At 37.5% G+C, this 16,594-nt stretch overlaps 1 protein-coding gene across 1 annotated transcript; it reads right to left on the reverse strand.

Annotated features, from left to right (window-relative positions):
* Nucleotides 1–987: 987 nt before the first annotated feature.
* Nucleotides 988–15,619, reverse strand: LOC121389973 (steroid 17-alpha-hydroxylase/17,20 lyase-like). Its single transcript, XM_041521662.1, has 11 exons — nucleotides 15,444–15,619; nucleotides 11,996–12,159; nucleotides 9,701–9,778; nucleotides 8,679–8,777; nucleotides 6,799–6,892; nucleotides 5,870–6,025; nucleotides 4,693–4,901; nucleotides 4,239–4,367; nucleotides 3,719–3,823; nucleotides 3,010–3,144; nucleotides 988–1,720 (listed from the first exon to the last, which is right to left on the reverse strand). Exons 2-11 carry the CDS (start codon nucleotides 12,150–12,152, stop codon nucleotides 1,374–1,376), a joined length of 1,509 nt encoding a protein of 502 aa, XP_041377596.1. The 5' UTR covers nucleotides 12,153–12,159; nucleotides 15,444–15,619; the 3' UTR covers nucleotides 988–1,373.
* Between the last annotated feature and the right edge of the window lie 975 nt (nucleotides 15,620–16,594).

Below are 16,594 nucleotides of genomic sequence, written 5' to 3' on the forward strand. Positions count from 1 at the left end.
TGATGCACATAAAAGATCCCTTGCTACTAATGGAAAAATGTAGCAGGTTTCTTCTCTAAGACTATATGTAAAAATTAACAAATGTTTGACATCCAATAACCGATGATTGATAAATCAATGTGCTCTAGTGGTGTCGTTAAGCAAAAGAAACTTTTTAAAACTTCTTTTTGTTAAATACACAAAGGTTATGAAATACAAATATTATATAGGGCCTAGTTCATTGTACAGTATTTAGTCACAGTTCTTATAGGGACAGACCCTAGTTTCAACCTGTGAAAATTAACACTAAGTTTGGTTAATCTACAAACCTGTAACACATTTGGGTAAAGTTACAATTGAGTGAAACATTAGTATGTGACTTTGAAATCGTAAAATACCCTCTAAAAATAGACTAAAACTCGACTCCATAACTGTTACTTTTAAATATACTGTTAAAAATATGAGAAATGCATTTTGTGATATTAAAAATACCACGATGACCAAAACCACTTCGAATGTACGGAAACTGATAATCTAAACCATAAAATCTAAGTAAAGTATGATTTCAATTATCAAAAAGGGTTCTAATAGTAAACAAATTGTCTTAGTGTTTAAAAACTAGGCAATCTGATTAAAATTAGCTCTACTGGGTCTACCAGTAGATCTAACAGCATTGCGTGGACTCCCATGTTCAGGTGACATTTCATCTATAAATAACAATTTAAATATCGACCAATTACACTTCGCCTTATAAAGCGTTATTCGGGAGCATACAAATTCTAAAAATATCGAGCGAGACTATTTATGCAATAGGCGAACTTGTTGGTCAATTTCAACATTGAAAAAACAGGGGGTAAAGTGCAATAATAAACTCTGGATTGTATACTAGTATAAACAGATTTTATGGCTATACCATCACGGTTTTTTTTGTCTTGAAACTAATTTTATATAAAATTTTATATTGCAATTAGTTTCCGGCATACTTTGTAATTCACCCGAATCATTTCGTATACGTTTGGCATAATCCCGAATGTTTTCAAATTCTTTTCAAATCACTGGCATGATTTTGCAAGTAAGCTTTTGATTGGTCGAATGAAAGGTCAACTGGACATGAACTCCAACGGGCTGCCGTTAGATCCACTTGTAATAGTGGAGCTAATTTGAATTAGATTGAAAAACTAGGGTATGTCCCTTTAAATATGTGTTTAAAATATGTAGCCATATTTACATCATTACTATATCATGATTCAAAATCAAATTTCTATTAAATACATGCATAAAAACGTTATGACAACTCTCTTTCTATTAAGTACATGTATTAAAAAAATTTTTATGGCAACTTGCTACATTACATTGAAATATGAAATTCACCTACAGTGTTCATGGAACACTATTCAGTCACGTTCCACAAACACGACTTCGAAAGGTTTTGGCGTTCTGAAGAAACCTCCACCAGTAGCTTCGAAATCTGGTTTCACTCCGTCTGGTAGCGAAATCTTGAACTGCCTCATGTAGCCAGCCAGAAGTAGCACCAGTTCCGGTTTCGCTACAGACTCCCCCAGACACACCCTACGTCCCGCCGAGAAAGGCAGCCAGCTGTCAGGTTTGGGTGCTATGGCGCCAGTTTCATCTAAAAATCTTTCTGGTTTGAAATCCTCGACGTCTGTCCATTTGTCTGGGTCGTGGTGCATCATCCATAAGTTGAGGAGAACCATGGTTCCTTGTGGGATGTCATAGTCACCTGAAAATGGTAAAACAACCCATTAATAAAAATGCTCTGCAATATATACAAACGTGAAAGACCAGTTATGAATCATTTACTATTCTAGTTCAGTGAAGTGAGTTCTCTATTCCAAACTCTCTTAGCTTGTCCTTTAAAACGTGAAAGGCTACCTGAAAGAGCAGGTCCTGCTACTACTGCTGCTGTTGTTGCTGCTACTACTACTGTTACTAATGCAGCAGCTGCTTGAGCTACTACAACTACCGGTAAACGGACAAAACCCCACCCGGAAAAAACCCCACTGGATAAAACCCCACTGGAAAAAACCCCACTCGGACATAACCCCACACAGAAAAAAACCCACTCGGACATAACCCCACTCATATATCTCAATATATAACAAAATCGTATATACAGTATTTATTTTTTATTGAAACAAGTGTAATCTAGCCTACTTCCACCTCACACAGTGGCCGATGCCTTTCAGAACTTCCGAAATGGACTTGATGTCATCCCGTCTGTCAGTGCAGAGGTTATGGAGCTTCGTCTGCAGCTTCTTTATGTGGTGTCGTACCCGTTTTTGCAGGTTGAGACCACCCTTGTTGTTCTTGATAACTTCCATAGTTGTATTTACAGTTCTCAGGAAATGAATACTGACGTAGTATTCTTCAACCTTATAAGGGGTCCATCTGATGCAGAATTTATGACATACCCAATCAACAATGGGAAGCCCTAAATCCATGATTTCCTTGATCTCTTAGAAGAAAACCTGGCCTCCTTAATCTCTTGATCACAAAGTTCAGATAATCCTTTGTCATGGAGATCAATGCAATCAGTGCAACACTTGACTGATCAAAATACAAATGTAAACTTTATTCTTTATCATAATCTATTTTGTGAATTTTATTTATAATTTTATTCTTCCAAAACAGAAATTTCAACTTTATTTCATATTTTTCAGTTTTATGTGTAAAATGGTCACAGTGGGGTTTTGTCCATTTTTCTCATTTATTGATGGGGTTATGTCCGAGTGGGGTTTTTTCCAGTGGGGTTATGTCTGGGTGGGTTTTTTTCCAGTGGGGTTTTATCCTGGATTCACCAACTACCATGGCGTCTTGCTGTTGTTACTACAACTATTGCTACAACTGCGTCTGATTCTACTATTAATGCTGCTGCTACTACTACTACTACTCTTCTATTGCAACTACTATGACTCTTCTTGCAGCTGCTTCTACAACTATTGTTACAATTGCTGCTGCTATTATTACTACTACTGCTGCTGCCCCTCGCCTCCAACAACAAAATCTCACCTATCTTGGTGTCGCAGGTGGTAGAGTGAGGAAGACCCAGGGGCACCACAGAAGACAATCTCATAACCTCGTGGAGTACGGCTTCAGTGTAGGGCAGCTGGTTTCGATAGGACAACATCATGGTGCCGTCTTTAGCTGTAAAAACCAAATTTTGAAAGATCAGTAACAATGCAGATAATGTGGAAAGAACAAAACCGTAATACGTAATCAAGGCCGTATCACTGCACAATGTAGAGTCCAATGGGCATTTGGAAAAATAGTGATTGATTCCATGAATCTCTATCTAGTGCCTCGTCTACAAGAGGACAGCCACCCCCGAAGAGATCGTTTACTGGAGATTCCATCGCCGCCAGAAAGAGGACTGCCATTCTGAAGACAAAACTAGATTCATTATCTTTAAAACAATATAATAAAATCAAAACGACAACAACATTTAAAATTGCTATTTTTAACAAAATCAACATTTTAAACAGATGTTCATGTACGGATCCAGTGGGTGCGCACCCCTCCAGTATTTAATGTATGTATCGATTTGTTTTCTTTTCAGCGAGGAAGACATAATATCACCATTGCATGAGTGTTTCTGGAAAAATATTGCCTTTCTATAATGCATGTTAGTATACTTTGAAATACTGTAGGTGCCCCTTTTGGCATTGCACCGCTTCGTTAGAAAATTCTTACAGCCATGAATATATAATTTTTCACTCACGCAGAACTTGATCAACTTCCTTGTGTATCTTCGACTGGACCTCAGGATATGACGCCAAGTACAATATTGTCCAGTCTAGCGTCAGACGTGTCGTGTCAATCCCAGCTAAGAAAAAATAAACACATTAAAATCTATGTAGAAAGTTGGACCTGAAGATTTAGAAAAAAAACCCATAACATCTGTAACAGTTAAAAACATTATTTGGAGTACAATACACGCCTTTAACTAGGGGCTGTCACATTCCCCCACACCAACCTCCTCCCAAAAAAACAAAAAACAAAACAAAAAAAACAACCCACAGCACACACACACACACACACACACACACATATATAAAATCTACAACAAAAGAACACCCACCCAAAGACGTTTCAAAACAAATAACAAAATAATCCCAAACAAAACAGAAAAGTGTCCTTTTAGTGTAGATTACACACCGTTAACAGCATTTTCTGACGCTCATTCACTAAGTCAGCTGCCATACCAACCCACCTTTTGACAAAAACAATCCTGTACGTACCTCCGAAAATATCTGCGATAGTCTGCTTGACATGACCATCTGTAATCTTCGACATGGTCGCTTCATCCAGTTCCTCCATTGCCTCTTTCTGTGCCAACAAAATGCTGTCCGTGAAATCTCTGATATGTTCTGAAACCAACAAACACAACCCACTCCATCATTGAGAATCGCCAGAATAATGACGTCATAGCTTACGATGGTTTTACGCTTTCGTAGCGCTAAGACAGCTTCGAAAATATGGGTCCAGAAGAATGGTGAATTATTCCAGAGGGGAATATGTGTTGGATGCAATGAACAGTATACTACTATAATGCGAATCGGCCCAAAAAACTTTCTTATATTGCTAAATTTGGTGGTGGTGGTGGTGGTGTGTGTGTGTGTGTGTGTGGGGGGGGGGTCAAGTAGATACTATATGGTAGATACATTAACAAATCCAAATCGAAACAAAACATACCCGGTGACAACGTTTTTCTGTGTTCCACAATAAATGTATCCAAAATGTTAAAAATTTCGTCAAAGAGCTGAATCATTCTTTTCATCCGCTTGGTTGGACAGAGACGTAGCGGGGGGATAATATCCTCCAATGGTCCATTGCCAAAGATGGTTAAAAACTCGTCAAATGTGGATAGCATCTTCTTGAACATGGGGTCATCGACAGCATATCTGAAACGGAAGCGAATAGCAACATGTTTGTGTTTTCAATTGTAATGTCATCGTCATCTCGAAGGTAACGGAGTTGTGGTCAGTTTGACATTTTGAAGACACCAATACCATCTTGTTCTTAGTGAAGGCACCTCATACCATCTTGGTCTTAGTGGAAGCACCCCATACCATCTTGTTCTTATATCATAATGGCACCATGTACCATCTTTAGACAAGACACCCCAAACCACCTTGGGTATAGTGTGAAGCGTCCAATACCCACGTAGTCTCAGTATATGGTGTCCCGGACCCAATAAGTCTAATATCCTCCAACCCTATCTTATATATGCAAGTACAGAGAGCTTAGTGTTGAAATCCGGTAATTTCTGACAACCAAACGGTCGTTAAAAGACGTACCCACATTGGTATCAAGTGTGATACAAGATTCCGTACCCCTTGGTCCCAATGTGTGTCATTCCATACCCCATTGCAATTACGACTCGGTCATTTTTACTTTTATATTTATATTATAATTTCAGATTGTTTTTATTATAGTAGCGTCTTCAGAATAACATCAGATGCATATTGGAATAATATATATATACAACGATATACATGGCAGTATTGTTATTTCTTATGAACAAGATAAACTACAACACCAAAATGACAAATATAATAACTCTAACCTCTAGCTACTATCGTCCAGGCTATTAAGAGATGAGTCTAGATAATAGATATTTGATAAATAATATACTAACTCGACTAACGCGTCCAGTATCTCAACCACGGCATGGATTTTCGAAGCTGTTTTAGCTCTACGATATCGTAAAACCTTCGTAGACTATGACATGCATCATTATGACGTTATAGTTTACGACAGTTTCACGATTAGATATTGTAGCGCTAAGACAGTTTCGAAAATATGTAACCTGCTAGCCAGATAGCAGTCAACATGTTCAGAAAAAGCTCTCCATAGTTTGTCCATTTACGTTTGGTCGAAGCAGACTCCAAGCAGAATGTTGAGGGCAACGAGGGAATTGTATAAGTGAGGATTCACTGGCTCCTTGATGCCTTTCAGCACTTCCACCACTTTATTGAGGGACTCGGTCATCCGAAGCTCCAGACGATTCCCACTGGTGTACAGTCTGCAACAGGATGATACAGCGGGTACAGCATTGAGTATAATTATTGTAGTTGGAATTTAGCTTGTGGTCTTTAACACACAATTAAACTTATACTAACACTAATAAACCAAACACATAAAATGAAAGCTATGCAAACACAGAGAACATACATTCATACTCATACATTTAGATAAACAGATACACAGTTAAAGAGATAAACAGATATATAGATAGACAGACAGACACACAGACAGATATATATATATATATATATATATATATATATATATATATATATATATATATATATATATATATATATATATATAGTTAGATGACAGACAGACTGATAGATAGACATAGATAGACAGACAGACAGACAGACAGACTGACAGACAAACAGACAGATTGACAGACAAACAGACAGTTATAAATATGCTCGAGTAACCGTGAATCGGCCTATGAAAGAGAAATGGTTTAAAATCGAAATCTGCCAACAAATATTGATAACGATGTCAGTTTTAGCTGTAAAAAGATTAGATGCATACCATGGTTTAATGTTGACCATCCTTATCCCTTAAACCGGGCTGTTGTTTTTCAAGAGTGACGTGTGACACGTGACTTCACCAAAACTCTTATGTAATGAATCTGAGAAGCAGACGAGACTTTCGCTAGATACGGACTTAACAATTGTGTATATTTGGTTGTGTTTATGTCTGTATACATATATGTCTGTTTATATTATGCATATGGATGACGTTTGTATCGATACAAAAAAAATACAGCTAAATCACCTCAGTGCTTTCGTTGCCAACTTCCGGTGTAAACGCCATGTTGCATGATAGTCACCCAAAGCGATACTCTTACCTCCGTCTGATAACAGTTTGGCTGCAAGGTAATAACAGCCACGTATAGGGTATAATATTGTTGTTTATAAGATGTTTACCACCAAATCAAATCCCATAGATGGCAATATTAACATGTGGGAAAAGACGCCACATGCAATGTTTCAATCAACATACACGCCATATATAACTACCAGAACCCCTCACACCTAAAGTAAATCAGAAAGATAGAGGAGTTAAACTACCCTAGTTCCACACAAAAATTGTGATCCTAATTTTAGGAGGACTCTGCAAATGTTTCAAGTACAATTATAGTACATGGTACATTGAGACTAGTTAAATCAAATTACAGGAATTTGGTAGCTATAGTCCTTTCCACTGGGAACACCTTTTTTCATACTATGGAACTTACTCCAAGTTATTTATTTCTGAGCTGATTGTTTTTCTAAATTGCACACAAAAATAGTTAGGTTTTTTTGTTGTTGTTATTTCCAAAACATGTTTACCTTTCTTCTTACGTTAAACCTAACTGAAAATATTTGCAAAAATAATTTTTGTAGAAGGATAGAACGGGACTATAGGTTAAACAACTTTTAATTCACTCTGCATATAACGCGAAATTTGATTAGCTAATCAAATCCATTTGCAGGAGTACACCCAGTAACAACGCTTGCAAATGGTCAAATATCACATAGTTATCACTTACTTTTATGACAAGTCATGTCACTGCTACGTTTTTTTTAAATCTCCAAACAATATTCAACTACATAAATCCTGACCTGACAGTTATAAGGTTCTATCTGAAAATTTCCCAAAATTGAGTTATCTCGCTTATATGGTAAAAAGTCCATTTATACAATCACAGAACATGACAATCATTAAGATAATTTTATAGTTTATTAAGCGTTAATAAGTTCGTAATAACACAGATATAAGCTACCCAAAACTTTAGGTTGTGATTTTTAACAAATGAGAGTTTGTGCACATACAACCTTGTAACTCTCGATCCATGAAATCAGACCTCACGGTAAAAAAAGAGAGGAATGTGATTAATGTCTCCTCTAACTTAGATTATGGAGAGCAATTTAAGATATTTGCATAATGATACAATTTACATTTACATTTAAAAATTACGCTTGTTCAACCAGTTGACCTCAGATCACAGTTATCTTCCGGAAATTTGTCCGTGCAAGTAGTTTGCTGTTTGACTGATTATTTCATGGCAGACAGCTTTGACGTGGCACCTATTAGACTGAATTTGACAGGGGAGAGCATGTAGTTTGCAAACATGTGTAACTTGTTGACAGTGAAGACTTTTTTGTGGCAATTCCGGCCCATGTAAAAGTAGTGCTTTTTTGTGTAAAATGGGTGTACTCCGGCCAGATTTTGTGGATGTGTTTGTTTAAACCAAAGAAGGGAGAAACAGCAACAGTACATAGCAAAATCCATGGGCCTGCTGATATTAATAAACAATTTATAGTCACTAACGCTATATAGAAACATATAGAGTAATTAATTGTGGTCTGTGGCCAGTTTCAGAGGAGTGATCGGGAGCGAAAGTGATAGCTCCTCTTAAATGATAAGGTCTGATGAAATGTCTTTATAACAGCCAATGAGCAATATTTCAATCAGTGTTTTTATTGTACCCTGCGTGCTTTGAACATAATGTGATCTCATGATGTGTGTTATTAATAAATACATACAACAATTATTAATGAAGTAGCCCTTGTCCAACATTTTAAATGCTTTCTATTCCCTTGACGTTCGGAGTTCAGAGTTTGAAAATGTACTATAACACACTATAACATACAAAAGCATATTCCCTTTACTTGAATACGTCTGAGGGCGACCAGCAAAGTCTGCTTGTTTCTTGACCAGAGCCTCCAACACAACCTCGGTACTGTTCAGAGCCACACAGCGTATTGGTCCTGGAATAAGGTTAAAGGTTGTTTTGTTTAACAACACTACTAGAGCACACATTGATTTATTAATTATCGGCTACTGGATGTCAAATATTTGATAATTTTGACAAACAGTCTTAGAGAGAAAACCGCTACATGTTTAGGGTTATTTTGTATGTATCATCCCATAGACAGGATAGTACATACTACAGCATTAATATACCAGTCGTGGTGCACTGGCTGGAACGATAAATAGCCCAAAGGGTCCACCGTCAGTGATCGACCCCAGACCGACCGCGCATCAGGAGAGCGCTTTACCAGAAAGAAACATGTGCATTACATTTGAATAACGTCGGTGATAGTGCGTGGATCTGATGAGCCATGTTGTCGGATCCAGGTCTCTGATTAGAGTCTAGGACTTGTGGTTTTGTTTTGTTTCAGCCAGTGCTCTACGGCTGCTATATCAGAGACCGTGTGGAGTACTCTCCTGTCTAGCGGAAATCATTTAATGAAGTTAAAGTTCGTTTTGTTTAACGACTCTCCTAGGGCACATTGATTTATTATTCATCATCTTTTGGATGTCAAACATTTGGTAATTCTGAAACGTAGTCTTCAGATTAAACCAGATACATTTTTCCTTTAGTAGCAAAGGGATCTTTTATATACACTTTGCCACAGACAGGACAGCGCATACCATGACCTTTGATATGTGATCCGTGGGACACCGGTTGGGTCAAACAACAATAACAACAAACCCCAATGGGTTCACCGATCAGCCCTGTACAGGGATGTATCCAGGGATGTCTCGACTGTGGTGGACATGAGTAAATTATAAACACATCTACGTTCAAAGGACTTTACAATTTGCTTTGATCTGGGGTTGTGGTTGACCTACCCAAACCCTCGTGTCTAAATATAATGATAGCATGCAGTACTGAACATGTTCTAACCTAGGTATACGGTCATTACTGGTCCGTACGTCTTACTCCATTCAGCGAGTTTCTGGTACAACGGCGTGCCTCGGAAAGCTGTGAAAATAAACTTTGAAATATGAATATGTTGTTTGGTTTTTGACATTCCTTTCTCACAGTGCATTTAACTATAATATAGTTTATATTTATATTATAAAGTGGAATAATATCTAATTAATGCATTATAGTCACAAATATAAACTGACACATATACATATTTATCGCGTAAACTTAATTTATTTCAAATGAAATTTATTTTGTCACGACTGCGTAAATTGAAAATCACCAGGATCATCTCTTAAAGAAACCCTTCTATAAGAAGTAATCGTGTTTCAATGATCGATTATAATATTGATCGGTTTGCCTCAAGCGATATGATCATCGATTATCAACTCCATAATACGGTTATATAGCGTCAAACATATGGTTAAGGACCACACAGATATTGAGAGAGGAAACCCGCTTCATGGGCTACTCTTTTCAATTAGCAGCAAGGGTTCTTTTATATGCACCATCCCACAGACAGGGTAGTACATACCACGGCCTTTGATATACCAGTCGTGGTGCACTGGCTGGAACGAGAAATAGCCCAATGGGCCCATCGATGGGAATTGATACCAGACCGACCACACATCGAGCGAGCGCTTTACCACTGGGCTACGTCTCGCCCTCCATCACCTTTAATTAATTTGAAAAATATTTCTGCAAATATTTACAGCTCATTGTTTGAAATAATAATTATATGCACACCCTTGTGCTCACAGAGACGTCCCTTTGCGGAAGTTGTAGAAAGGTGTGTGGGGTTTTGGGGGGTATTTTTTCCACCTATACTGTCTCGCTATAGAAGTGGCAGTTCTCCTACAGACGGAGATGGAACCATATTTTGATATTGTGGTCAAGACCTGCTTTTGTCTGTAAAAAGAAACACCTGACAGTGGTTGATGAGTCTATCATAACTTCCATTGGAATCAGCCTTCTGCAGAGATACGATACTAAGTATACTGAAGATTCGTAATTGTCTTGTATATTACGGCTACTCTTTTAAAATATTGTTTTGATGTATTACTGGGCCCCGTTTTACGAGGCGATTTTAGCGTTAAGATCATCTTAAGTGCTTAGGTAGTAAAGCATTAAAAATGCTCTGTAAAACAGGACACAGGTGAGTAGATCAAAAATATATTATCGTCAATTTTTTTCGGAAAAGAGAAAGCGAATCTTCTTTAACGTCCAGGAGAAAAATGGAACATACTACTACTATTATTACTACTACTATCGTCCGTTTCCCTGGTTCCGTGAGGTTCCCGTTTCGGTGAGTGCGTCGTTTGTGCGCAACAGTACGTACATTTTTAATATTTTTGACGAATTTGACTTTTGCATGAGGAAAGTAAACAAATGTCTGTTATATTCACAGAAATGTTCATAAAAATAAAGTTAAAACGAGCAAAGAAAGCAAGATTGAACTAATCCACTCATAAACAATGCACCTTTTATCTATGATTTTGAAAGACTGTAATTTGAAAGAAAACTTAATTTTAAAAACTATTTCTGTCTGTTCTCAGCTGTACTGGTATCTGGTTATTGAAGTCGCATGGTTGTCACGACGTCTGCTGGTAAAATTCTTTGCAGATACTTGCCAAAAACATATGGTCTTTATATGTTTTAACATAAGTATCTTTCTGGATATCTGTTTATATATTTATTAATACTCAGAATGCAGCTTATATGTTTTTAACCAAACAGTTTTACCATTTTAATCATTCACTTGCTCAACTTATAACATGATTACAATACATCAGAATTGTTATAGCACATTGCCGAGCAGAGATATTATAGAAATGATTCTCACATAGCACACTGCCGAGCAGGGGTATTACAGAAATGATTCTCACATAGCACATTGCCGAGCTGAGATATTACAGAAATTACTCTCACATAGCACATTGCCGAGCAGAGATATTACAGAAACGATTCTCACATAACACATTGCCGAGCAGAGATATTACAGAAACGATTCTCACATAGCACATTGCCGAGCAGAGATATTACAGAAATGATTCTCACATAGCACATTGCCGAGCAGAGTTATTACAGAAATGATTCTCACATAGCACATTGCCGAGCAGAGTTATTACAGAAATGATTCTCACAGCACATTGCCGAGCAGAAATATTACAGAAATGATTCTCACATAGCACATTGCCGAGCAGAGTTATTACAGAAATGATTCTCACATAGCACATTGCCGAGCAGAGTTATTACAGAAATGATTCTCACATAGCACATTGCCGAGCAGGGGTAAAGCCGTCGGACCGGGAGGCAGACGATAGCGTTTATGGAGCAGGTAGTACGCTGTGATCCCGAACACTGACGCAACCAGAATCGTCTGTGAGGCCACTGACAAGGTGGACACGTATCTCAGGACAGTTTCCATCGTCTGTCTGAAATACATTCAATACAATTCAAGTCACTTTATTTCTCGTATGCCTTATAGAAGATAAGAACAAAACAGACTACAACACAAAATAGTAAACAAAATCGCGAGCTATAAGAAACCATCTGGAAATAGAGCATGACATAACTGTAAATATCATTTATGAAACTGGAACATAACTTTTAGTTGTCGTGGGGGATACAGCTAGTGTAATGAACGACATTTTGCTGTAGTAAGACAGTATAGATAAAGATACAGATGCTAGTAATATATAGACGTAGTCATAGGCGTACAAAATGGGGTGGAAGGTGTGGGGGAGGGGTGGGGAGGCTCAGGAGGTTAATTGCGAACCCACACCACTGTTGCTGGAGCAGATCTTAGCATTCGGGCAAAAACGATGAAGACGATCTGGCAAAATGGACGGACCTAAAAACGTTTCACTTTGTATCCCCATCATTCTACTCATATTATTAGTCGTAATCATTCAAGGCTTATTAAAGGAGACTTCTTTTTTTTAATCATAAATTAAATAAAACAAATGTTCTTCAGCTATAGCTGTTCGTCACTTGTCACCCACATATATACACACGAGATGCTTCTTTTGTTTTCCCGTTCCAACCTGTTATATTATTAGTTGTAATCATCCTGGTTTGTTAAAGGAGACATTTTTTTAAAATCATAAATTAAATAAACGAATGTTATTCAGCTATAGCTGTTCGTCACTTGTCACCCACGAGATGCTTTTTTGTTTTCCCGTTCCAACCAGTGCCATGACTGATACATCTAAAGCTGTGATATATCCAATCTAATTAAAATTAGCTCCACTATTACATGTGGATCTAAAGACAGCCAGTTGGAGCTCATGTCCACCAATCAAAACCTTACTTGCAGAATCCTGCCAGTGATTTAAAAATAATTTGAAAACATTCCGAATTATCCTGAGGATATACGACATGTTTCGTGTGAATTACGAATGCCTTAAAACATGTTTTATTTTATAAAATAAATAATTTGTAATGTAAAACTGAAGACTGATTTAGTTTTTTTAAATTTTATAAATAAATAAATAATTTTTAATGTAAAATTGAAGACTGATAACCCACCCCGTACGTATTGGTATGGTTCGCTGTACTGCGGCCACTAAAATAGACTCGCCCGATATTTTAAGAATTTGTATGCTCCCAAATAACGTTATAAAAGGCGAAGTGTGATTGGTCAATATTTAAATTATTATTTACAGACGAAATGTTACCTGGACATTGGGGACTACGCAGTGTTGTTAGTTTTAAATCACTGGCAGGATTCTGCAAGTAAGGTTTTGATTGGTGGACATGAGCTCCAACTGGCTGTCTTTAGATCCACATGTAATAGTGGAGCTAATTTTAATTAGATTGTGATATATCGTGTCCTGTCTGTGGGAAAGTCCATATAAAATATTTGATTTGCTATTCGGCAAGAACTCCTATGTGGCAGCTGCAGAAATTTTCTTCTCTCACTCTCTAGTATAGTCTACACCTAGTGCCCACTTGTTAGTCACATTGATAGTTAATATACATATGTTTAATTCAAATTAAATGAATAATTATTCATTCTACGCTCAAAATTAGTTGTAACCCATGTAAAAATGTGTGGTAATTCATTTGCTACCCTATAAAGCTGTTTGGTAGTAATGTTGTTAATATGAATAAATGTACTTATCCAGATTTTGGCATTTTTGTTTAATTCGGGCAAAAGTCAGCCTTCCCCCTCTACAATAATGGGAGCCGGTACACCTATGCGAACGCCCGTGGTTGGCTATTGCTGTTGTAGACTGCCACAAAGCTTGTCAACTGTAGCTCCACTGTGGAATTCTAAGCATGCTGGCCATAATAAATTATTAACAAGTTTCTTTTGTTTAACGACACCACTCTAGAACACATTAATTTATTACTGATCGGCTATTGGAGGTCAAACATTTTATTTCGTAATCCAGCTACATTTGTTTAACGACACCACTCTAGAACACATTAATTTATTACTGATCGGCTATTGGTGGTCAAACATTTTATTTCGTAATCCAGCTACATTTGTTTAACGACACCACTCTAGAACACATTAATTTATTACTGTTCGGCTATTGGTGGTCAAACATTTTATTTCGTAATCCAGCTACATTTGTTTAACGACACCACTCTAGAACACATTAATTTATTACTGATCGGCTATTGGTGGTCAAACATTTTATTTCGTAATCCAGCTACATTTGTTTAACGACACCACTCTAGAACACATTAATTTATTACTGATCGGCTATTGGTGGTCAAACATTTTATTTCGTAATCCAGCTACTTTTGTTTTCATTAGCAGCAAGAGATCTGTTGTATACCTTTCCCCACAGACTTGGACAACACATACCACAGCTTTTAATATACCACTGGTACGGAACTGGTTGTGACAGGAATTGTTTTTCTTCAGAGAATGGGTCCACTGAAGGAATTCGCTCCTCCGACCCAAACTATACAGGAGTTCGCTCGACACAGATAGATGTCGCACAGAAATTATTACAGCCAGTACTGAACTAAATAAATTAGTGTATTGTTTTGTTGGGGTTTTTCTTTTTCTTTGCTTAAGCGGGTAATCTCTCTCTCTCTCTCTCTCTCTCTCTCTCTCTCTCTCTCTCTCTCTCTCTCTCTCTCTCTCTCATACACACACACACACACACACACACACACACACACAACACAACACAACACGCCACGCAATCACACTCATATATATACACACACACACATATATATATATATATATATATATATATATATATATATATATATATATATATATATATATATATATATACATACAGAGAGGCATATACGCACACGCAACCACCAACATTTTGCTTCAACATTAAATGTACTGTACCAAGAACGCGCTGCAGTTAACTAGGACTGGCAAACCTCAGTTGACCGACAAAATGCCTTCTCAGCAAATAACCCACTTACCGACTTCAATGTCATGGCCATGCTTGGTGACATATTACAACCCACACATCGCGGTATATTGTGACTGGGTATAGATGTACATACTGGCCAAGCTATCGGAAGAAAAGAGGCAGGGAGACGTGACTGCCAGTCAATGGAAATTTTTGTGAGGGGTTGGGTCCCCCATTCCCTAGTACTCTCTTCCATTACTGTACACGACCCCGACCCACCTCATCTACAAGAATATGTGTGAACTCCAGATTTATTAAATGATTGTTGTATATTATACACAACAATAAAAGTTCTACATTTGATCTAATGTATTTACCTGTACCGTCTGATTCAGTAGCTTTCAGCAGACTTGCGCATGTAGGAATAAAAATTTCCAGTGTTGAACTTTCAAGATGTGCGGTTGCAGACGCCGGCAATTCAGCCAATCACAAGTAGTCACATCATTCCACACAACACATATACATATAATAGGAAGTTTTACTCATTTACTCGGTTTATTCGTTCTCTGATTGGGGTTTCCCGTCCCAACCATTGCTCCACAACTGGACAAAGGTCGTGGTATGTTTTATCCTGTCAGTGGGATGATGCATATAAAATATCCCTTGCTACTAATGGGAAAATTTAGCGGGTTTCCCCTGAAACTGTGTCAGAATGACCATTATGTTTGACGTCCAAAAGTCAATGTGTTATAGTGGCGTCGTTAAATAAAAACAAACTTTACTTTCAATTATAACTACTGCATTAGCATTTATGTCAGCCATCTTAAAGAGACATTCCTGAGTTTGCTGCATTGTAAGATGTTTCCGACTAATAAAATATTTCTACGATTAAACTTACATATTAAATATATTTTCTTGTTTAGAATATCAGTGGCTGTATATTCAATGTGTTTCTGGTCGTCTTAATATTTGTAAGAAGCCCAAACTGGATTTTGTCATCAAATAATTTCGTACGTGAAATGTTACCTAGTACAAATATTAGAACGATCAGAAACACGTTTAATATACAACCACTAATATTTTATGCAGAAAAATATATTTGATATGTAATTACAATCGTTAAAAAGTCTCTGTTAGTCATTGACACTTAAAAATTGCAGCAAACTCAGGAATGTCCCTTTAATATCTGGTAAAATTAAATGGAGTCTTGAAAATAGGTCGACCCCTGCGAGCGTTGATTTACACTTGGGACAATGACGCTAAACGCGCGGTCATGTCTGCCGGCAGTCGCCAACTGACGCCGCCAACCGACGTAGCATATGCCAGCGTATTACGGCGGGTGACGGCGTCAAAAGAATAAACCCAGCTTTGAGAGAGAGAGAGAGAGAGAGAGAGAGAGAGAGAGAGAGAGAGAGAGAGAGAGAGAGAGAGATTAACACTGCTGACACCATTCCGGTCACCAAACGATAGCCGCATTTCAAACACTGGCAAATTTAACGTCTGGTGTGACTGTAGATATAGTTTACTG

This window comes from Gigantopelta aegis, chromosome 3, assembly GCF_016097555.1.
Source record: "Gigantopelta aegis isolate Gae_Host chromosome 3, Gae_host_genome, whole genome shotgun sequence".
Taxonomy (NCBI): domain Eukaryota; kingdom Metazoa; phylum Mollusca; class Gastropoda; order Neomphalida; family Peltospiridae; genus Gigantopelta; species Gigantopelta aegis.

Coding starts and splice junctions, on each gene's coding strand:
- LOC121389973 (XM_041521662.1), bottom strand. CDS start 12,152: ATGGAAACTGTCCTGAGATACGTGTCCACCTTGTCAGTGGCCTCACAG. Junction 6,026..6,798: donor TTGGCAACGAAAGCACTGAG/GTGATTTAGCTG, acceptor ATCCTGTTGCAG/ACTGTACACCAGTGGGAATC. Junction 3,145..3,718: donor GGAAGTTGATCAAGTTCTGC/GTGAGTGAAAAA, acceptor TGGTTTTTACAG/CTAAAGACGGCACCATGATG.